Raw genomic sequence first — 24,376 nt, forward strand, 5'->3', positions numbered from 1 at the left:
TGGATTATTACGTAGTCAGGGTGTCTTCCTATTTTGTGGAGATATTTTTTATTGAAGGCGTGGTTAGTGATGATCCAATTTGCAATTTTGATTTGTTTGGCCTGGGAATCAATGTTTCTGAACCAGTTTGCATTTTCCAGAGTAGGGAATATCTTATAGAAGAATTTTCCCTTAGCTGTGGAGATGGTGTGGTATTTGGAGTACCAGTCCGCTACTAGCCGTCAGTATTCAAGCTTTTGTGGCCGTAGTTAGGGCGTAGGCTCTCTCGGCTTCTTCATCGACTTTGGTGTTTTGGTGAATTCCTCTGTGCTCGGGGACCCTGAAAATTAGGCATTCACATTTTAGGGTTTGGGTATTGTTGAATATGTATGGCACGATAGTGTCTGTAGCGTATGGGCTGTTCAGTTTGCAGCATGCCGCCTTGCAATCTGTGAAGATTGAAATTTTTGTGACTAAGTGTTTTTGGTAGCCAAATTTATGGCTATAAGTTCAGCTGTTTGGACAGAAGCATTTGTATTTATTTTTCTAATGTGAGTTCCGTTTGAGTTTAGGTGTACGGTCGTACAAGTGGTACTTTGAGGGGTTTTCGACGCATCCGTAAATAGGACTGCATAGCCTCGTGAGAGAAGCTTTTGAACTAGGGATTCGAAGTGGCGTTTGAGGCCTTCCGATTTTTCCGATTCCAGTAGGGCGGGATCTATGTTTGGATGTACAAAGAGGTTTTCTAATTTTCTTGGCAAACTGGGTCACTGGATTTGTGCTATTAGGTCATTATATTCACCTAGGAATTTGGCATGTGGGGAAGTAGGTTGCGGTCCAGGACATTTGTTCTGGGAATGATAGAAATGGGTGTTTATTAGGGATTTCAGAGATTGAAATGTTTGTCGATACTTAAGTGGGAGTTCTTTAGCACGAGCGTACACGTCGTGGTTCGGTGTTGAGTTTGAGAGATCCAAGATGCGCTTTATTTGAGTTCTGTGTTGTGACTCTACTTTCGACAGTGTGTAATTGGGGATGTTTAGATTGAGTGGCGTTGCGTAGTCAGCTCTAGACCTAAGAAGGGATCTGAAGATGTTAAGGCCTTTATGGGAGTGTAGGTTTGAGTTGAAATTCGTTAGGGAGTTGATAACCTCCTTTGGTAGGGAGGTTTCTACTATTTTAGCGGAGAAATGTGGCCTAGTGATAAGGTTGTTTCTAAGGAGAATACTCAGATATTTGATACGATGAGCGTTTGTTATTGTATTTTGGTTAATTTCCAGTTGTACTGAGTTTTCTTTGGTCCTATTGAATTCCGGGATGTGCGTACGTTGCTTCGGGACGATGCTCGTTGTCAGAGAGAAGATGGAAGCGGTCTTTGTTCGCTGGAGCTTCGGTATCCGAGATGCCCAGATCCGTTTTTTTTTTCGCTTGAAGACAGACTAACCTGAGGCAAGTTTGAATTCGTCTTGAAATTCATGGATGTAATTGACAATGCAATTTAGTTCACCATTCTGAAGAGGATGAGTTTGGATTTTGCGTGGTTAATTTTCAGCCTGAGGCCATTTGATAGCCGGCTGAATTTCTCGGTTAGGGTTTTGGCGTTTCTAAGCGTCAATTCTGTAGTGAGTCGACTAGTGAGTAGCAGACAATCATCGGCAAATTGGAATATTTGGTTTTGGGTATCCAAAATTTTATGAAGTGCTGCAGTCTAGAGGTTGAATAGCGTGGGGCTCAGGCAACTTCCCTGTGGCAGTCCATTGTTGACAACTGTTTGCATAGTGTTCAGTGTTAGGGTTCTGTTCGAAAGGAAGTTTATGATCCTGGAGTGGAGCTCGATTGGTGTGTGGATGTTCGTAAGTATTCCACTTACGATGTTGACATCTACTAACTCAAATGCGTTCGTAAATTCAACGATGACGGCAGATTTTTAGATTTAAGGTGTTGCATACTATTTATTACTGAGTTTGATATGGTGGCGGATTTAAGTTTCTGGAATGCAAAGGAATGTGGAGGAATAGCTTTCTTTCTATCAAAGTGTTGGTGGAGTCTTCCCAGAACCCTTTGGTTGATGAGTTTAACGGGGACATTTAGTAAGGCAATCGGTCTACAGGTTTTGGGGTCATTCGGTTGTTTATGTGGCTTTAGAATGGGTACTATTTTGGATTTTCGCCATTCTGGAGGGATATAGTTGCGGGTCCAACATTGGTTCAGGATTGTTAGAAATTTGTCTTTCTGGACCCGGTCAAGGGATCTGATCATTCGGTAGGTAATTTGGTTTGTACCAGGGGTAGTGGTCTTTGTCTTTCTTTTTAATATAAAATCCAGTTCTTCCATGGTGATATGTGGTGTGTTTGTGGGGAGCGGCTGGCTGTGTGTGTGGGGTGGCTGGGTTGGTTTGTTTGGTTTTTCTGGAACAAGAGGAAGTTTGTTATTTGGAGACTGGTCCAGGTTTCAGTCGGTCTTTGCAGCTGAAGGCGATTCTTTAGCGCCTTTGCCAGGTTCCATAATTCTTCTTTTTCGGTTATCTTTTTCCAGGAATTTTTTTTGGCCAAGTTTACTTGTTTACGCCAGGACAGTGTCATTTCCTCGAGCATTTGAAAGTTTTGGAAGGTTCTGCACCTCCGATAGGTTTGACTCGCTGGATTTTTTCTGCGTATAGTTTTTCGTTCCACCACTGTTTGGGCTGGTATGCATTAGCGTTCTGTTTGAAGGAGACTGTCTTCAGGGCACTTTGGAACGCGCTTTCCATCTCTGTGGACGTGGAACCAACATTTATAGAAAGCAGTTTTTCCAGTAAGAAGTTTTTGGTGTATAAGGTGATTTGTTTGCACCGTTGTTTCCTCAATGTCGTAGGTGAGCGGAAGGTGGAAAGATTTGGAGAGGTGGTAGTCTGAAGTTTCCCGGTTTGATAGGATTGAGGGGTTGTTGGTGATCTTAAGGTCAATGGCAGTTCTACATCGATTTTGTTTTGTTAGAGAAAGATTTCTAGTTCGTCGAAGTTGCTCCTGAGACTCTGTATATTGAATTGTAGTATTTTCATGGGGATGCGAGGTTAGTCAAGTCTTTGGTGTTGTTTGTTCTGTTGTAAGTAGACCTAAGGTCGTTTATCGTTTTCCTTTCATCGTCTGAGACAATGTTGTAGGTTGACTTGTTTATTATCTGAAATAGTTGTTTTATTTTGTTTTCGTATGTGTCGTTAATGTTTGACAGGTCCGTTACTGTGGATGGCGGTCCACGCTGATTTGGTGTCGAAGGTGGTTCGAGTATGTTTGTCTGTAGGCGTTTGGTTGTTTTTTTCGTAACTTTTGAGGGGGGTGTTGTTAGCGAGTAGTGCTAGTGTTAGTGATGGTGCTTGTTTAGTATTGAGGGGAGGCGGGTTTTTTTATGGCTTTGGCATAGGAGTATGACTTGGCCAGTACTTTGCTATTTCTTGCGCGTTATGGTGATTGTTTCGTGTTTTGTTTTTTGGTTCTATGACCGGGAAATTTGCCTCATCGTCAACAAGGGAGTTTAAAATTTCGAATCTATTTGCGGTTTGTGAAAGGAATTTGCTTGCTTGCCTTCTAGTGGTGTTGGTGAGGGTCATGATTTTTATGAGGTCTTTTTTTGGGCAGGCGCCGGATACTGCCGTATGGCCGTCTTCGCTGTAAAGAATGCATTTATTATGACTATTTCAGGCAGGATTACAGGGGGAGATGCTCCGCATGTGAGGCATCGTTGTGCTGATTTGCACCATTTTTTGGTGTGTCCTAGTCGCGCACAGTTTTGACATTGCTTGACCCTAGGAAAGTAGAAGTCTACACTCCTAATGCAATAACCAAGTTTAATTTGTTTTGGTAAGGTCGTACCGTGGAAGGTAACCTTTAGGGTTTTAGTTGGTATGGGGCTTTTTGTGTCATCTGTGTCGAACCTGGCAAGTCGTTCGACATTGGGAACTGGCAGGTTTGAGTTGATAATCTCTAGCACTTCTTCATTAAAAATGTCAAGCGATGACGGTTTTACGGTTTCTTACCAGGGCAGAGGCAAATCCCCTGCCCTGGTAGCATCGTGACCGTAGCGGCTCGCAGATGTTGAGTGCTCCTTTATATAATTCGTAGAACACGACATGACTACGAATTATATTGAGCACAAATCCGCCTTATTGACCAGAGCCTGGCCAGAGCTGAAAATATTTTTTTTAAGAATGATGAAGATGAGAATGATTCTTCATTACTCAAATTGATTGGGACATCCTTTATGGTGCCTATTCTCGCCGTAGTGTTTAGCGGGATGAAGGCTTCTAGGTTGGTTTTTCCTGTATCATGACTGCATATTGAGGATAGGCAACCTCATCGTTGTAGGTGGCTTGAATTTTTGTCACATTTTTTATTTGTGTGTTAGGTTGTTGGGGGATGTTCCCGGGAGCGCTTTGTTGGCGGTGTCTACTAATGCTAGGAACTATGTCTGTTCCGCAGAAGGGTAAGATGTTTTCAAGCCCCTTTAGATCTGTTTTGGATTTTAGATCTCCTCGTTGCTTCTTGCAATTTGATAGAGGATTGTTTGGGAGAAGTTGAAGTTGAATCTTTTGGATGCCTTGAGTGTACTTTTTGGAGGGTTTGGGGATTCTAAAAATGAGATATATGGGGGTTTTGGGTCTGGGGGATCAAAGACCAATGCTACCGACTCAACTTACGTACTAATCACCTCACCTGGTAGGTGAGAATCTTCCTTTTGGGTATCAATTTCCTTTTTTCCTTTGCGCACTTCACTTGCACACACTAATCACATTCGTTGAATTTTTTTTTTTTTAATATTTATTAATATGTATGTACTTTTTTTTATTATTATTTATTCACTAAAAGTTGTCAGAGCACTGCACGGCGTCCTTTCCGTTAAAACAAGATGGCTTCCAAGGAGAATAAGCGACTACTCACCACGGTAGTTAGCAAAGGAATGTACATGTACTGTGGTATCCTATGCTATCTCTTATCCTTGAATATTCAAACAGATGTGCATTCGATATTTCATACATTTTATTATTGGTTTATGACGCTTCGGATGCACTTTGAATTCCTTATCGTTCAATTGAATGGTTCATAATTCTCGTTTGAACAAGTGTTTAGGGCAGTGAAGCCCACATTGGAATGTGGCGATATAACTACATATATTTGAATTAAGATGCGAGAATTGCTAGTATCCCTTTAGGATCGTTTATTCAAAGCTTAGAAGAACATTTCAAAGCGTTTATTTTCGGTTTTGGAGAAGTATGTGACAATTTGTTTATTTGTTCCAGAATTAGATTTTATGAAATGAGCAACAGTAGCCGATTTATACTGGATGTACTTTCTTATAAAAGAGAGACAGTTGTTCTTTCGTACGGCTGATTCCCATCGTTAATTAGTTATACGTGTTTATATTAACTCTTAAAGAAAGGATGTTTACGTGAATACATGTTTACGTTAATGCTTCCTTAATAATAAAGTAATTTGACTTGAAAGAGCCCTGATCCCTCTGGTCTACCTTAATCCTTTTATTAGGTTGTCTAATAGCAAGTAGGCGACGCATGTCTGTATAGGCGGAATTCCCGTGCAGCACATGCCTCTTAATTAACAATTTTGTTTTGTATCAACGAAAGATAAATACGGCGTTTGGGTATTGCTCAAGTTTTCGTTTCGTTTATTTAAAAAATCAGTAGCATATGATGGGCCTGATGAGAGTCTTATATAGGATCAGCTTAGTTTTGGTGGTTAGACACACTTTTTTGCGAAGAAGAAAGTAGATCTTGCGCAATGCACCATTTGCTTTGCCAATGGCGACTTTAACATGGTCGTTAAATCTTAGGAATTCGGTCCCTGCGGCACCCCAGAAGTAACCGGCAAGAGATTGGAAATCTCATTTCCGACACTGACGTAAAAATGTCTATCCTCGAAGAAACTGATGGCAAGTCTGATCGTCGGGATTGGGAATTCGTATTAGATCAGTTTAGACGGAGTCAAAATCCTTTTCTAAATCCACATCGTAAGCTACCGTGGGTTTATTATTGACGTTAAGTCTGCTGGCTACAGTATCGTGGAGGTAGCTTAAGGCGTACTATGTTCCGTGTTTAGCAAGGAAACCGAACTGATGGTTTGGAATAACGTTGTTAATGTTCTCTCAAAAAGCTTCCCCAGGTTAGATAGAAGTGAAATGGGTCTGAAGTTACCAGGTTCACAGGAGACACCTCCTTTCCGAATGGCTATAATTTTGGCTATTTTCCAGGCAGATGGGAAGTAGCCATTATTAATGCAGTTATTAAAAACCGCAAGCAGGAACTTAATGGAGGCTACTGGAAGATTTTTTACGACGAAATTCGTAATTCCATCTGGGCCTGCTGACTTTTTATCGTTAAGGTTATGGGTAATAGCAGTGAGTTGTGATAAACTCAGAAATTTGTTCGAATCAGTAGGCTTATTGGAAGGGTTCTGGGCAGAAAAAGACGTGATTCTGTAGCAGTTCCTAGAAGTGAAATCTCTGACTGTGGAATTACCAGTCTTAGTGAGAGCCGTTCTGTTGCTCGGAGGTGTTGCGTTGAGCTGCCGCTCGAAAAATTCCCCAAGTGTTTTTGCTTTCTCAGCATCACTGCAAAGTCGCACTTTGTTTTGGGTTAGAACAAAGTTGCGGGCTTTGTATTTCCCCGTTAGCCTGTTGATATTTTGGAACATATTAGCTCCAGGCTCCAGTTAATCCTGGAGAGTAATGTTTTATATTCCGCATTTATTTTATTCCCGTGCTCGTGAAATTTGCGCTTGAGATTACGCCTCCAAATCTGCCTAACTTTCAAGTGGAGCATTATCTCATGTGGAAGAGAATTGAATTCAAACTCATCGACTTTTATCAGCTTAGAGTTCCTGCGTGTAGCAGTGTCAATAGCGTCAGACGCCAAGTTAATAGCCTCGTCGATTTCTTTGTCCGACAGATTGCGATTATTTGAGAGCTTTTTCAAGTTGAGTTTTGGTGCTAACTCAGCCCTGAATTTATCCCAGTCATTTATCGCGAAATGGTCGGACATGCCTGGTAAGGTATCACATGATATTACCTGAAAAGTACGTATATTGAATACCGCTTGTTCAATGTACAAATATATCTATCTGAATTAGGCACTACTCCTTCATTAACATATACATATAAATACACGTTTTAGTATGCACGAAGTTCACACAAAATGTTAAAGTTTCACATGCTATAACTTTTTTTTTTTTTTTATTCTACATTTTAATTAATTACAGCAAGAATTAGATCATTACTTAGACCTCTAGCTTACTTTGTTACAATTCTTAACCTAGGATTTAAGCGCTAACAGTGCCAGTGCATCTGTGAGCTTTTTGTTTAAAAAAAAAAAATTTAAAATGGCCTCAAAGCATCATTTCTCAAGATTCAGGGTTATACCTGTGAAGATTTAGCACTGCCCGGGCTGATTATGTTGGATATGTTGGATATGTATCCCTTTTTCAGGCTCCTGCGATAGTCCTTATAGATCTGATATCCGAAGGAAATGCCGACAAGCGATGTTAATATGATTAAGATAAGTTCAATTTGTTTTGACTGGACGTCTACCGGGTTAACTATTACTGAATTTATCACCTCGCCGGTATTGTCGACTTGTTTGGTTTGGCCGCCACCCATGTTCTTTGTGGTCTGTTGTTTACTAACTGAAGCAGGTCTGTTCTGTTTAGTCTTATATACGGTTTGCTTTTAAGTATAGTTCTTGCAGTTACATTACGATGGGTCTGTAGTTTATAAAGGTATTTATTGCAAACTTTCATGGCCTGTCACGTTGTATGATTTTATTATTTACGTAATTTGGTGCGCCAAGTATTGCGCGAATAATTTTTGTTTGAGTTCTTTGAATAATCGCTAAGTTGGATTTTTTTGCAGAGGCCCATAGTTGCAGTCCATATGTCCATATTGGTTTTAGTACCGTCTTGTAGATCAAAATTTTTGTTGTTGTGTTCAACTTTGATTTTTTGTTTAGTAGCCAGTATAGTTTCCTAAATTGTATGTTTATTTGTTCTCGTTTTTTGTTAATGTGCGTCTTCCATGTAAGTCGTCTGTCAAGGTGCATACCGAGATACTTGATTACTTTCGTTTGTTGGATTGGTTTGTTATTTATGACAATTGGTTTGCAGGTTCTTTTCCTCAGGGTAAAGGTAATCTGTTGGGTTTTTGCTTGGTTTATTTTGATTTTCCATTTATCCGCCCAATCTAGGATTTTGTTTGTTAGTTCTTGTAGTACCCTTGAGGCAGTTTGCGGATTTATATGGGAAAAGAGTATTGCAGTGTCGTCTGCGAATGTGGCTGTTAATATTTTTGCACATGTTGGAAGATCAAAAGTGTATAGTAAGTAGAGAATTGGGCCAAGGACGCTACCTTGGGGCACCCCAGCTTTTATCAGATATTTTCTGCTTAGAGTCTCTTTGTATTTGACCTTGAAGGTCCGTCCTTGAAGGTAACTGAAGAGGATTTTGTGAAATTTCGTGGGGAGGTATCTGGCTATTTTGAGGAAGAGGCCCTGGTGCCAAACCTTATCAAATGCTTGGGAAATGTCGAGAAATAGTCCTATGCAATATTTTTTCTCTTCAAGGGCCAGTTTGATATAATTAGTGATTTTGTGAATTTGTTCAATGGTACTATGACCGCTTCTGAACCCAAATTGATGGTCGGGTATTATTTCATTTTCTTCTAGGGAGGGTAGAAGCTTATCTAACAAAAGTCTTTCAAAGAGTTTGGATAGAACTGGCAGCAGGCTTATTGGCCTGTAGGATGAGACTATAGATGGGTCCTTGCCGGGCTTTGGGATCATTGTGACCCTAGCATGCTTCCAACTGTTTGGGTAATAGTTTAAGCGTAGAATTGCGTTGAAGATGTGTAAGATGGCTACTAATCCCATTATAGGTAATTTGTTGAGCATTTTTCCAGTGATACGATCATGTCCTGGGGCTTTATTGGGGTTTATTTCGGAAAGTTTGCTACGTAGCTGGGGGAGTGAGAATTTCAAGGGCCTTCCCTCATGTATGGTCGGTGAGTCTATGCTTGGTTCAAGATCCGTGTCCTCTTGGCTGAAAACTTCGGCTAAGTGCTTAGCAAATGTTTCGGCTTTTGCTTCGTTATTCATTACCCAGTTTCCTGCAGTGTCTTTTATAGGTGTTTCCGTTTCTACTGGTTTTTTAATTTTCTTTGTTGCTTTCCAGATTGAGTAATTGGTATCGGCTTCGTTGGAAAGGCCACTGATAAAGTCCTGTATTTTGTTGTTTCTGTCTATATAAAGCTCTTTTTTTAGGTTCCATGAAGCTTTATTGAAAGCTGCTTTAGCTGATGGAGAACGTGTTTTCTGCCATGCGGCTTTTGCCTGTCTTTTAATTCTTAGTAGGTCAAGAATTTCTTTGTTGTAGTGACATGTAATTCTGTCATCATTGGTAGTGATTGTAGGTGTTGCAATATTTGCGCTTTCGGTGATGGTGTCTGTTAGGTAGTTCAATGCGTTGTCTATGTCTTCTTGTGTTTTCAGTCTAATGTGAGGGCAAAAGTTTTTTTCAAAGTATTTCGTGTATGCAATCCAGTTTGTCCTTGCGTTAGTCAGTCTGATTTCGTTATTTATAAGCGTTGGCTCAGAGTTAATAGTAATAATCGTGGGTAGGTGATCAGATGAGAGTTCACTAGTAGTTACTGCGCTAATAAGCCTTGGGCTGACATTTTTTGCAACTCCGAAATCGATTAGATCGGGAATTTTAGACCTGTCTGTTGGCCAGTAGGTTGGTGAGCCACCAGAAATGCAGTGAAGATTATTGTTATATATGGACTTTAGGAGTTGCTTTCCCTTCGGGGTGGTCAGTCGAGAACCCCAATGAGGGGACTTTGCGTTGAAATCGCCTGCCGTGAGGAATCGCGGTCCCAGGGTTCTGAAGAAATCGTCAAATTGTGCGGAGCTTATCGTTTGCTTGGGGGGGCAGTAAATTGCTGCAATATTAAGTGTATAGTAACTATCTTGCATGCTAATAACCGTGTGGTGGATATTATTAGTAGGCAATGGAAAGTGTTTTATCCGATTTCTGATCAGAATCGCTGTACCGCCGTAAGGTTTGTCCTCGGGGTGATTATTGCTATAACATGTATAACCATAAATCTTAAAGAAATTTTTGCTATTGAGGTGGGTTTCTGAAAGTAACATTATATCAATACTATTTATGTGAAGAAACGTTTCTAGTTCTAACTTATGTTTTAGGATACCGTTTGCATTCCAGTGTGCTATTGTTATTTTCCTCATTATTTACCGAGTAGCTTTGATAATATCTCTGTCTGCTTGTTGAGAGCTGCTTGTATTTGATTCATAGTGCTGGTTAGCTGTTGAATATTGGTTATTAGTGATAAGAGGATTTGCATGATATTACCTTGGAAATTTTCATTTATGAGGGGGGGGGCTGCTGTTGGTTACTTTGTTTCGCTGATTGATTGTCTTGAGTGTGGTTTTGGCTTCTCACAGCGTCCGCATAGCTAGTATACTCGACAGGCCGATGCTCGGAGTTTTGATGGAAGTGGGTGATGTTAGTTTGCAGGTCGTATTTCCGGTTTCTTCTGTTTCCAATGTTATTCGTGTTTCTGTTGAGGGCTACGTATACTGGGCATCCACGATAGTTAGCGGTATGGTTTCCTCCGCAATTGCTACACTTTCTGGTTGTTGGGTCATCCTTCTTCTTTTCGCAGTCTTTTGTTGGGTGTAGATCTCCGCACGCTACGCAGACGTTCAATAGTTTGCAATAGGATTTCGTGTGACCAAATTCTTGACTGTACCATTTGTCAAGGATGTGTGGACATGGGATTTTTGGTATAATAAATCACAACACGAGAATTTAAATAAACGGACGCGCTTTATTCGAACTTATCGCTCTCGTTCCTCTCACTCGACTGACTTCACGGCAGGGTTGTACTTTCGGTGTCAGGGCTTGACAGCTCGGCCTCTCCTGACATTGAAATCGACCCGATTTCAGGTTCATCGTTTTCATCGGACTCCTCGTAGCAGTCAATCTCCAGACTCAAGTAACACCACGGCTTGAGCTTGTCACTCGTGTAGACAGAACTATAGCGTCGTCGACCTTGAATATCGGCAAGGTCCTCTATTACGTACCGGTCGTGTCGTAAAACCTTCGAAATTATATAGGGACCTTTATATTTTGGCTCCAACTTGTGCGATTCGCCTGTTGCGGTCGGAACGTTTTCCACAACCACAAGATCTCCTTCTTCGTACGTCGTAGGTGATTTGTGTTTCGCGTCGAATCTTAGCTTCCAACGTGTTTTTTCATTCATGATTCGTTCTGCAGCCTTCTGACGAATTTCGATTGATGTTAAGGTCGTCTCGGTATCGGTATCGTTGTTTAAGGCCTGGATCATTCGATTAGCAATTACATCTCGCAGTTCAAAATCGAAGACGATTCGATTCGGTGTAAATCCGGTTGTTGAATGTTTCTGGGAGTTTAAGGACCACTGGATCATGGGTAGTAAAGTGTCCCATTCGTGTCGGTTTTCCGTTGAGCAGCGCAGATGGGAGAGTATAGTTTGATTAACACTCTCTACCTGCCCATTTGCCCGAGGCGTACGGACTGGAACCTTGATGTGAAGAATATCGTTACGATCGCAGTATTGTTCGAATTCTTTTGCTGTAAAGGCGCTGCCTCGATCACCGATAATTCGCTTCGGTAGTCCAAAATAAGCAGAAACGTCAATCACGAGTGCTATAACGGATTTAGCGTTGGTGGTTCGGACTGCTCGCAGAATCGTATATTTACTAAAGGGATCACTAATAGCAATAATGTGATAGTTTCCCTTTCGACTACGTGGAAACGGTCCCAGATGATCAATGTGTAGACATCGGAAAGGGATCGGCTCGATCTCTTCGAAGTACATTTTTCCCTCACGTTTTCCGGTTGGTATCTTGTTCAAACAACATTCAACACACGACGCTAAATACGACTTCACATAGCGACGCATCATTGGAAACCAAAAATAATCTCGAAGTCTCGCCAGTGTTTTCTCGCAACCAGGGTGTCCAACATCATCGTGGTGACTGCGCACTACTCGCCAGCGCACAGGATTGGGTACGACAAATTTTAGGTCGCTGCCCAAGCGTCGCATCAATTTCCCGTTTTTCAGTTTATAGTCAGTTTTAAGCTGTGATTCTTGTGTGGACTGTGTTTTTCCGGAAAGTACATCGATAATTCCCTTCAAAACTGGATCTTGACGTTGCATTGATGCTAACCAATCGTTTTCGTTTATCTCGACCACCATAATAAGATCGGCAATGGTATTGGGATGGGCAGATGGCTCGGCTGGCTTACGGCTTAATGCGTCTACGTGATGCATTCGGCTTCCGGAACGATGTGTGACTTCAAAATCATACTCCTGAAGTTTTAACCACCATCTGGCCACTCGATGATTTAATGGCGTCGTCGTTTTTGTACTCGATATCGCATTACAGTCTGTGATAACTCGAAACCTTTTCCCCAGCAAATAGAATCGAAAGCGTTCCAGTGATTCCACTATTGCTAACACCTCCAGTTCGTTGCTATGGTATTTCTGTTCTGCGTCTGAACACTGTCTGCTATAGTAAAATACGGCTCGCCATGTAAGTTGGTCTTCTGACTGCATGAGTATTCCGGCCAAACCAATCATGCTTGCGTCAGTGTGAACTTCGTGGAAGGACGTCGGTTTATATAGCGCCAACACTGGTTCTTCACTCAGATGCTTCTTCAGCAAATTAAAGGCGATTTCACACTCTTCGGTCCATTTGAATTCTCGAATTTGGTTTCTCAATAGAGACGTTAACGGCTTTGCTATTAGCGCATAATTTTGCACAAACTTTCGGAAGAAACCGGTAAGACCGAGAAAACTTCGAACTTCGGTAATTGAGGTCGGAGTCGGGAAATTCACAACGGCATGGATTTTACAAGTACCGGGCATGATACCATTTTCGGAGACGGTATGTCCTAAAAATTCTATTTTTCGAGCGAAGAATGTACACTTCGATGGTCGTAGGGTTAAGCCTTCGTTTTTCAGGATAGTCAATAATTCTCTCAGAAGATCCATTCCTTCAGCAATATCTCGGCAACCAATTATAACCTCGTCGATGTAGTTGATCACACGTTTCGATTTCATTTGTCTGATGATTCCGCTTATAACGCTCTGAAACTCCATTGGAGCATTAACCAAACCGAACGGCATAACATTAAACTCATATTGGCCGTTATGAGTTATGAAAGCTGTATATTGCTTTGAGCTTTCAGTGAGTTCTATTTGATAGTAGCCAGAAAATAGATCCAATGTTATGAAGTAGGTGCTGTCAGCAATTTGAGACATGATCTCATCGACAGTTGGCATAGGATACGGGCGTTTTCTTGTTGCTTCATTAATCGCTCGATAGTCGACGCACAATCTGTCTTCACCATTCTGTTTTTTCACCAATACGATGGGTGAAGAGTAAGTCGAGTTGCTGTGACGAATAATTTCATTATCTAGAAGCTCCTGTACGATACGGTCCACCACTTGACGTTTCGCTAACGGGATACGGTATGCGCGGCTTTGGATTGGTTTATCGTGTATCAGTTGAATATCCATCTGCTTCGTTTGACACCTTCCCATTTCAGGTATTGTTTCGGCAAAGCACTGTCGAAATTCCGTAATCATTTCGTTAAACTGTCGTTTTTCGTTGCTTGACAATTCTGTTTCAGGTTTAATATTTAACGGCTTAATAGTTTCGAAACGGCATCCATCGGAATCGATAATCATTCGACGGTTTTTACTCAGTAATACGTCAGAACCTAGTAGTAGCGCGTTAGGAATTAGATTGTCATTCACAACGTAAATAACAGCGTTGACAACGCACTCGTCTATGGTAATCACCGCATTTATTTTTTTATCACAAACGAACGAACCACCCGCAAATCCCTTAAGAATGATGGGGTCACACGGTATTGAGTTTCTTGCAACTGATTCGCGCACTAGAGTTCTGTCACTGCCCGGGTCAATAAAGGCATCGACGACCATATCGTCTAATAGAATGTTTTTCGTGATGCGACCGGTTTCCCGAGACACTTGATCTGGCACTCCGTCCGATACCACTTGATTAATATTGCGACTCGCGGGCAAGACACTTTTACAAAATTCAGTTGTATGTCCTGTCTTTGAACACTTTGCACATCGTTCAAGTCGCTGCGGCTGAGGGCAATTCACCGAAATATGTCCCGGCTTAAAACAATTATAACAAACACGGTTCGCGTTTTTCACTGGGGTAGCTGTCAGTTTTTTAATCGGTTCGAAATGTCCGTCGTTTTCCGGTTTTCGTTGCGATGCCTCTGGCAATCTTTGACGATTCGCTAAAAATCGGTTTACCGCGTCTAACAATTCGTTCTTTGTTTGAAAATTTAATGGAGCGATGGCATTTTGAAGAGGGCCATGATTCAGCCCACGTCGGATATACTGGATGATAGCGGCATCCGATGTTTGTCCTTTTCTTCCCTCGGCGTAAACTCGGTAGAAAAAGTCGATGACTGGTTCTGTCGGTTTTCGTATATACGAACTCATACGAAAATGAATGTCGGCTTCGTTCTCCACATGGGGAAATTCGCTCTCTAATGCTTCGGCAAAATCTTTTAAGTTTTCGAATATTAATCCACAAGAGTCGAACCACAATTTCGCCGGACCGTTGAGTTTCGTTTGTACTGCAAATACCACAGCGGCTTCGTTCCAGTTGTATGCTGTGGCTAGCTGTCGGACTCGTTGAATAAACGCTTTGGCGGTTAATGACGAAGTTTTTGTCGGTTCAAAATCAGGAAGAAGTTCAACGATATCTCTGATTGAATGAGAATGATTGAAATGATCGTCGGAGACGATTTTCTTAGGGATATCCGAGTTGTGCTTCTCCGATTTGCTATCAATTTTCTTTGAAAGGCTCTCGACTGTGGCTGCAAGCGAGCTCACGACATCTCGGAGCAATTTGAGCTCATTGCTTTCGTCTTCGATATCGAATTCGTCGGTGCCAGCGCCTTCAATAAGTCGTGTTACTAACTCGGCTTTTGTTCCTTTTGTCGATAAATCTCTCTCCCGTAGCAGTTCTCTCAATGTTCCTACTTTCAGAGATTCCGCTTTTATCAAAGGCATTCTGTTTAGAATGATGAACGGCACAATAAAAAAAAAAGGGTTTTTAAAACACAAGCGAACAAGGCGGCACTTCGTTTGTTTCCCTGAGTACGACGAAGAGACACACGGCGGTTTCGCGATGGTTGTTTCGAAAGCTAAACGAATATACAACGGCTTAGCAATATCTGTCGTTTGCTAAGCAGCGGCGTCGGCGTACGGTGGATTGTGACGATATTCGAATCGCCAAGTTTGTTTCGGTGAATAGAACGACAAACGGCAAAGATAGTCGGTGGCTGAGCGAATGTTATCGATGACTAAACAATAATACTTTTCAATTTTACGATTACGATATTACGGCGATTGTGTATTTAACCATAAGATCCCACTTCTGATCTGTCAAGGATGTGTGGACATGGGATTTTTGGTATAATAAATCACAACACGAGAATTTAAATAAACGGACGCGCTTTATTCGAACTTATCGCTCTCGTTCCTCTCACTCGACTGACTTCACGGCAGGGTTGTACTTTCGGTGTCAGGGCTTGACACATTGTTGTTCTTTTATAAGGCTCATCAATTGTCACTTTTCGATGGAGTATGTACTTGACGTGGTATATTGGGTGTATCCTTCCTTTAGGTATTTTGCTCGATTCGGGGGTTAGTTCAATTTTGAACATGGGCTGTGGTATCTTGGATTTGTTAAGTACATTATGCGCTGTTTTTACATCAAAACCTTTCGTTTTGAGGTCACTGATTATGTCGTTTGGGTCGACATCTGAGTCTATTCCCTTAATGATAACACGAAGACATTTTGCACTTTTTAATTGATAAGTGTAGTAGTGACTTCCTTTGCCATCAAGCCAGCTGACAACCTGGCAGTATTTTACTTCATCTGATACCTGAACTTTTGTTTCTCTTATCTTGCCTCTTTTCAAGTCGACAAGATAAAAATTGTTTTCACCAATTAACGATTTAAGTTCTGCTACTAGCTTTGAGCTACTTGGTTCCCTGATGTATATGGGTGGTGGTTTGTGTTTGGGGCGAGGGGGGTCTTGCCTTGTTGCTTGCTCATTTTGACTATTAGTCATGTCAACATATTGTTCGGTGTCTTGGTCGAGGACGCTGTAGTAGTTGGATAAGTTTTCGTTATTTTTGACTATTTTAGCTGCTCGATCTGTAGTAGGACTGCCTTGTGGGCTTCTCTTTCTTTTCTCGACAATCGTCATGTATCTTTCTAGGCCAGTCTGAATGATGACCTTAGGCTTGGATAATTCAGTTCCTGCATTTCTTGAGGTACTGGGTTCAATGGTCGCTTGATTCATCTTATTGGTATGTTGCGTAGTCAATTCATTCGAAGGTTCAACGTTCATTGAATTAATTTCGCTGACCTGGTTGTGTGTGTCAGGCATAATCATGTTGTATGCACATATTGATTTCACTTCACTTGGTGATTGTCTATTTTGCACTTTTTGCTTTCTTTGCACTTTTTTGCACTTTCGCGAAATGTGTTGCACACGGTCTATTTTTCTTTTCCACTAAAATGCACTTTTTGCGAATTTTGCACTTTATGTTTAATGTTGGAATTATTTTCTAGAGCTACTAAAAAATGCGACTGTTCGCTACCACAGAAAAGCTTCAATTGTTAATAATACCAGGATTTCCTTCAAACTTCCCAAAGTTATGCCTTATATTATCCCTTATGTTTGTGCCTCTAGTGTCTAGCTTCCGGTTTCCCGACTAGTTTTTCACTTAACACACCAACTGATTTAATTCGAATCATAAGATTTCGATTTAGTGTAACTCTTTTATTGGCGCCAAGATACCCCATATTATTATATCGAATTAACAATTAATATTTCAGAACATCAAATCTTAAATTTAAGATATATTTTGATACTGTAAATTATATGCTATGAATATTATATGGTCCAATTGTGTTTCTATTAAGTTCTAAGTCTAATATACAATATATTTCTAAATGTTATTTTATAAATAAACCGTTCAATAGAATCTGTGATACAATGTTTACATGCTTACCTATAATGCATATTTTTTATTATATTTTTTATAGATTAGTACAAAGAAGGGCTATTTAGAATGTGGAATATGTTTGAGGCATTTGACTCTTGTTTGTGGTAATTCTTGAAATTTAACACAATCAGGTTGTTTAAGGTTTAATGTCCATTATTAAATAGCACAAGGTTGTCGTACGGAAGGTCGTGATTCAAATCTCACTGGTGGCAGTGGATCTGAAATGAAGTGCTCTAACACACTTCAAGGCCCTGATCCAATTGGATTGTCGCGTCATCGATTTATTATTATTAAATAAATAGATGCGCCTTGAAGATACTAAATCTGTATACACAAATATGCTTCGGCCAGCTTAGCTTTTGTGGAAAAGTCGGTCTACTGTTGGTCCGTCTGGCTACCACATAGTTACACCCATTGACATAAAATTTATCAACATCAAATTGGAGCTTTTGGGCAGCCCCGGATGTCGATATTTTGACATTTAGTACAGTTTGTACCCGCATTGCGTAGCGTAAACGCGGTTGTACCTACAAATTTGCAAACTTCATATAAATACGTAATCCCTTTTTTACATTATTCCAATTTTACCCGTCTTAGGTGCCCGAAATTGCCTAGAGTTACAATAAACCCTGTTGTAGCTTATAGCGCGTCAACCACGTCTACCCACAATTGTTGACGGTTTCTGGAAATGTCTTTCAGTTGCTAACGCAATGAAATTAGAAGTATTTTTGTTTTTAATAAGTGCTGCTAGGGTCCACAAGTACTTGTTCCTGCGAAGTTCGTATTTAGGGCATTTAATGATAATTGGTTTTCCTGATCCCCCCTCCCCCCGTACGTGGAACGGCTAATCCTGCTTATCTTCTTAGGAGAAAGTTTTTAAGTTTCTTTTGTAAGAGTAGATTGTTAAGAGACAAATAATCGTTTTTGTCTCCGCTACCTCAGTGAGGAAGGGGGGCACAGTTTTACTGGAATAGTTAGAAAGATGTTCGCAAAAACTCTTCCTTTGTTCTGCGCCTTTTTTTAATATTCCACTCCTCTGTCATGCATGTCCTCAGAGCTTTCCATACGTCTTTCTTGAGGGTTTTTTCTTGATCCTTTTCGATGGCTTGCGCAAGGGCACAGAGATCTGCGGGCAGGAATTCTGCACAGCCTATAAGTCCCTTTTTTCATCCCCAGTTTCCCTCGCCTTTGTTTAATACTACATATTCCTTGGTCATGTCCTTAGGGTTGTGCAAGCGTCTTTTGGAGCAGCTTTGACGGTTAGAGTAACTAAGCGCCTCTTGCTTCTTAGCGAGCACTTGCTTTCAGATGCCTTTAAGGGCTGGATATTAAAGTGCTTAAACGTTAACTATCAAATGTTGCTTCATTTATCAATTTGTGAATCTCATAAACACAGTAATGGGAAGGGGTGAACGAGAAAAAAGATTTTACAAGCATACAGGAAGTGTGTGATGGTAGCCATTTCCTCTTGATACTTTTTTCGCACTCCCATTTTTTTACAATACGTTCTAAGGGGAATCTCGTTTCTAACACTTAACGAGCCTCTTCTATTCGCGCTGTGAGTTTCTGAAGTTTAACCAGTGTTCACTTTTATTGCTTTAATGAGCACGATTCAGAAATCGTATGGTTGGTTTCCGAAATTTTTGCAGTTCCCAGTTCCACCAAGGAACCGTTTTACTGCGTTTGCCTCAGGTAATAACACAAGCCTTTTCAAACGTCTCGAAAAGTGTGTAATTCAGAGTTCTCAATTGATCTTCTATTGCCTAGAGATTTACGTTCATTGAACTTTGTCCAATCTGTTTTCAAGGGTTTCCATTTTTGTACAACAGTTTGTTCACCCGCAATAGTCGAACTAAATTCTGAGTAACGATGGCCTGACATTGCGACTTTGTCTGTAATCAATTCTATCTAAAATTTAGAGTGTAGATTGTTAGGTCCATTACTTCACTTCTTCTACCTTCGCAGTCATGAGACCAGCTAGCTGAACTAATGAAATCAGATAGCCAGCAGATAGGAAGAGGCTTTGACATGCTGCAAGGTTATTTGATTAACATTTGTTTTTCGGCGGAAGTTTAGTCTTATATGTAATCGAAAACAGTTAGAAGCGTATGCCACGGTCTGTGTGTAGCCAGGTTTCCCTCATACTGTACCGTTAAAAACTCGATCACCTCTTCATCGATTTCTCTGAGAATTGCCGCAGCTGGAGCTGAAGCAATGCCCATGTCCTCAACCACAAATCACCACTCATCTTTTCACATAAAGTCCTCTGTGTTCCATTTAACGTCTTCTCTAGTTCACGGTGTCTGGTTTGCTCAGATTAAGTTCCACAAATTAGCATCAAGCCAGTTCTGTTCTCTCCGCGCGACACCAGGGAAAGGCAAAGGGAGCATATAACATCTGCGAACTATTTTAGTCACACTACTCCCAGGACATAGATGAGGCAGCGTCTGATCAATTGCCTCTGCCCTGGTACGAAACCGTAGCTGTCTTTGTCTCCCTTTTAATTTTGGGTGTTAAACCCAAAAAGAGGAGTCCGTGGACCATAAATCATTTGGTCCGGCCTGACATCAAGTGGATGCGGACTTAGGACTCCTCAATTCGTAACCAAAAATTGTCTATTGGGGTAGTTTACCCCGGGTTGGTTTAGTTTCCTTGACTACTGAGTCTATGTACGTGATGAAATCTCGGTGTCCTGACAAGGAGATCATATTTGAGAACCAAAAACCCCGGCCCTCATCTCGCCGAACTGCCAGCATTCGGGTTAGCTGCAGAACGTGCCGTCCGGTTCCATATATTGTCTCGCGCAGTCGGTGTTCACGACTGGCAAACCTGTTAGGGGAGTTTGGTTGGTTGACAGCCTTGATGCCAAGGTGATCCAACGCCATACTTTCATCTTAATAGAGTTGACGTCCAACTTGGGGCTAAAGTTATTGCGTACGTAATAGATCACTGATATTCTCTTTTCGGACGTGACCGTAATATGCGACGCTCTCATCCAACGCAACATTTTCATCCAATGACGGAAATTATTTTTATGATGTAATTTAACAAAAATGGAATGATCAACACGGTCCAGATTGACTTGAATCTAAACCAAACTGAATTTTTCACGACTGATCCCCATGAAACAGACACAATCACTGTCAACGGCAGCGATCTGCCCAGAACTGAGCGATTTAAATACCTCGGATCAACGCTATTGGCCAATGGAGAACTGCGTTATGAAATTGATTCCCGCATTAACGCAACCTAGATGAAGTGACGTTCCACAACTGGTGTTCTTTGTGATCGACGTATCAAAGAAGCGTCTCAAATCTAAAATTTACTGCAATGTCGTCCGTCTTGTCGCTCTTTATGGTTTTGAAGTATGGCTGACTATAAAAGGCAATCAACGGCGTCTTGCGGTAATGGAGACGAAGATGTTGCGTTGGACTAGTGGCATCACACGTTTAGATCACATCCGAAATGAGGATATCCGCGATCGTTATGGGGTTGCACCGATCGTGGAAAAGTTGCGAGAGAGACGTCTTCGATGGTATGGTCACGCAATTCATGCCAACGAGAATTCACTTGCCAAGATTGGTCTGAACATCGAAGTCGATGGTAAACGACCAAAAGGCAGACCTAAACAACGGTGGCTTGATATGCTAGATGGAGATTTGAAAGCCTCGAGATTGCACCCAGATCAGGCATTCGATAGAGCCAAATGGCGAAGCCGATCACGACGAGCCGACCTCGCTTGTGAACGGGACAACGGCTGAAGAAAAAGAAGATACAATCAAACAAAACTGCACTGAAAAGCCCGCGCTGTTGTGTGTGACGTCATAAGTCAAGAAACTTCAGTAGACCGGCAACTGGAATTTGCTTATCAAAATATCAGAGTGTTAAACTTAATTTCGCGCGTGAATTGTCAAGAAGGACGGTGAAATATTGTTACGTACGTTACGCCCAGGTAAACATGCGAATGAAATTTCTAATGCACCTGTGTTCGGCATTATTTCCACCAAACCCGTGTAAACATTGTCCTTGTGTATTAACTGCACTCCCCCCACTTGTAAAAAGGAAAATATGTTTGAAGCAATCGATGAAGACAGATATTAGTCAACATTACAACATCATTATTTTACTTAGTGTAATTAACATGCGGCAAGCAGCATATTGAACATCCGTGCTGACATCTTTCTTTTCGTTTGATTGTCAAAATTTAGTATATTGCTTGTTACTATTACCGCCGAAACGTAAGGTAAATTGAGAGATCGTCCCTTCACGCAACAATTATCAAATTTCTGTTAAAAACTGATTGATTACTTTAAAAGTAAAAAGCAACATACACTAAACTATATGTTTTCACGTATAAAGTGTCAGCCAATAGTCGGATTTTCTTTTCCGCCTTGTGAGAATTTTTAAACCATTATAATTAATAAATGAGTGTTTTGAATTGTTTTTTTTTTCAACGGAGATGGTAATTGGGAAGGTGAAACGACTATTTCGGCGTCAAAAACTTATAGTTATTTTCTAACGTGGGGAGTCTATTTTATCCTAAAACAGCTTCATGTTTGCAAACATTAGATTCAACGTGACCACTGTAGCGTTAAAAAACACTCACTACTCATATGGACAAAATTCTCCAAAAGGTGGCGTCGACGTCAATGTCACTTCGGCTGACAGCCAATACTTCAAAGCGGCCAATGTGGAAGAGCCACTCGAATATTCCGGGATAATATTTATTGTGTTCCCGACAGAATGGCGTTCAATATTCACCGTTTTCTTCAAAGATTCCCATACCGAAGGTGAGTGGGTGGTCAAATCAAAGGCGAAATATCACTGTCTCATTTTGCCGCTAACCTCGCTTGTTTCTCTCCCGTCGCAGATGCAATTTGACTAGAAACTTCGCAACAGATAAGTCTGGGCCCAATGTGGGCAATGTTAGCAGTCTTGGGAAGGATGCCTCGCTAGGAAATGCCATCCAGGCAAAGGACCCTTCACTGGGATTTCCGCCGCTTTCGCAGCCTTTGCCCGGCTTGCCGGAGGCTGTCTACGCAACGCCGAGACATGAGAACAAAACAACACAAGTGACGACCCTTTCGAATGGACTGAAAGTCGCGTCCGAGGACCACTTTGGGCAATTCTGCACGATAGGAGGTAGGACGTGGTGACTCATGGATCTTGTTAGAATTATGCAATAAAGTTTCTTTCAGTTGTAATCAATTCCGGGCCCAGGTACGAGGTTGCGTATCCAAGTGGTGTTTCGCATTTTTTGGAGAAGCTCGCATTCCACGTAAGTTTTTTCAAAGGATCTTTTGAAAAGGGCGCACTTTCCCTGTCCATTTGACCTCCTACCACATAGCCATGGCCCCTGTTTACGCTGTTGTCCTGCCTCTCATAAGGTCTCGCTTCATTTCAGTCCACAGTGCATTACGATGACAAGGATCTTATACTGAAGCAACTGGAAAACCACGGAGGAATCTGTGATTGCCAAAGTTCACGTGACACATTCATTTACGCCGCCAGTGCTGACAGCAGAGGTATCGAGCCGGTGACGAGAGTACTCGCAGATGTTGTTCTACGACCAAAACTGTCTGAGGAAGAAGTGAATCTGGCGAGACAAACTGTGCAATTCGAACTAGAGTCGCTCCGCATGCGACCGGAACAGGAACCGATCCTTATGGATATGATTCATGCGGTAAACCGACCAATCTCCCTAAATCGTTATTTTTTCGTAATCCCTTCTCTTGTAGGCGGGATACCGCGAAAACACCCTAGGTTTGCCCAAAATTTGCCCAGAAAAAAACTTGGAAGTGATCAACAGGAACGTTTTGATGCAATACCTGAAAAATCACCACACGCCGGATCGAATGGTGGTGGCCGGCGTTGGTGTCAAGCATGATGAGTTGGTCAAATACGTGGAGAAATACTTCATTAATGAGGAACCGATTTGGAAATCTGAAAAAATCCAGTCAAGTGGGGCTAACAAGGTGGACACTTCGCTTGCGCAATACACAGGGGGGTTGAAAATAGTAAGAATAGCCTCCAAGTTGCATTGCAGCATTTTTAATTCAGAAATTACATTTTTTCAGGAAGAATGTGATATTCCGATATACGCCGCGGCCGGATTGCCCGAGTTAGCGCATATCGTAATCGGTCTCGAAGGCTGTTCGCACCAGGATGACGACTTCATCCCGGCCTGTGTTCTTAACATAATGATGGGCGGCGGCGGTTCATTTTCTGCAGGTGGTCCCGGCAAGGGAATGTATACTCGTCTCTACACAAATGTACTGAATCGCTACCATTGGATGTTCAGCGCAACCGCCTATAACCATGCTTATGCAGACACCGGACTCTTCTGTATACACGCCAGCGCTCCACCCGCAAATGTTCGCGAAATGACAGAGGTAATCACTCGCGAGTTGGTTTCCATGGCCTCGCAACCAGACGAACAAGAGCTGAGACGCGCAAAGACTCAACTTCAATCAATGTTGCTCATGAATTTGGAGACGAGACCCGTTGTGTTCGAAGATATCGGCAGACAAGTGCTGGCTACTGGATCGAGGAACCCGCCAAAACACTATATCGACGCAATTGGTAAGTGAATTTTGTCAGTCTCATACCCCGACGCGTAACCTAATCGTATTTGATCTCTGTGTGCAGGAAGAATAACAAGCAAAGACATTCAACGCATTGCTCGGCGTATCCTCTCATCGCCCCCGAGTGTTGCTGCACGAGGCGATATCAAGAAGCTTCCTGACATGAAGGACATTCAAGCTGGAATTGCACACGCCGAAGGCCGAATGCCCAACAGTAAGAGGTTGACATTGTTCAGATAATAATCAATTTTGTGTAAATTAATATTAATTCGGGAGATGTATTAAAGAAATTGTCTCGTTGTTGAGAAAAATTACAGAAATGAAATTCATAGAATTTTATCCTGTGCAGTCATGACGCCGCATCTCACTGCTGTCGGCAGAGAGAAAACTATCTTCCTCACCAGGCAACAGTTGCCCCGAAAGGTTTCTGTTTTGTTGGGAGTAGGGTAGGTACAGTCTGTTACATAAGAGCGTGGTCACTGTTACACGTAGATAAAAAATCAGAGTGTCCTGTTTCTTTTTCTATGACATAGAGGGCACCTCAGTCCTTCATGCTTTTTGTAAAAAGTCAGCTCTCTGTCAAATTTAGTCTTCAATTGAGTGGTTTTTCGAACGCCTCTCGCTTTGACGCAATTTTTCTG

The 24,376-nt window shown here is 41.6% G+C and overlaps 1 protein-coding gene across 1 annotated transcript; it reads left to right on the forward strand.

Annotated features, from left to right (window-relative positions):
* Positions 1–21,796: 21,796 nt before the first annotated feature.
* LOC119657767 (mitochondrial-processing peptidase subunit alpha) lies at positions 21,797–24,069 on the forward strand. Its single transcript, XM_038064834.1, has 7 exons — positions 21,797–21,941; positions 22,022–22,293; positions 22,350–22,429; positions 22,556–22,834; positions 22,890–23,168; positions 23,229–23,733; positions 23,800–24,069. Exons 1-7 carry the CDS (start codon positions 21,895–21,897, stop codon positions 23,973–23,975), a joined length of 1,638 nt encoding a protein of 545 aa, XP_037920762.1. The 5' UTR covers positions 21,797–21,894; the 3' UTR covers positions 23,976–24,069.
* The last annotated feature ends 307 nt before the right edge of the window (positions 24,070–24,376 follow it).

This window comes from Hermetia illucens, chromosome 5, assembly GCF_905115235.1.
Source record: "Hermetia illucens chromosome 5, iHerIll2.2.curated.20191125, whole genome shotgun sequence".
NCBI classification, from domain to species: domain Eukaryota; kingdom Metazoa; phylum Arthropoda; class Insecta; order Diptera; family Stratiomyidae; genus Hermetia; species Hermetia illucens.

Excerpts from the sequence above, each read along its gene's own strand:
- LOC119657767 (XM_038064834.1), top strand. The coding sequence starts at position 21,895 with ATGGCGTTCAATATTCACCGTTTTCTTCAAAGATTCCCATACCGAAG. Across the intron at positions 22,294-22,349 it reads GCAATTCTGCACGATAGGAG|TTGTAATCAATTCCGGGCCC; the intron begins GTAGGACGTGGT and ends AGTTTCTTTCAG. Across the intron at positions 23,169-23,228 it reads ACACAGGGGGGTTGAAAATA|GAAGAATGTGATATTCCGAT; the intron begins GTAAGAATAGCC and ends ACATTTTTTCAG.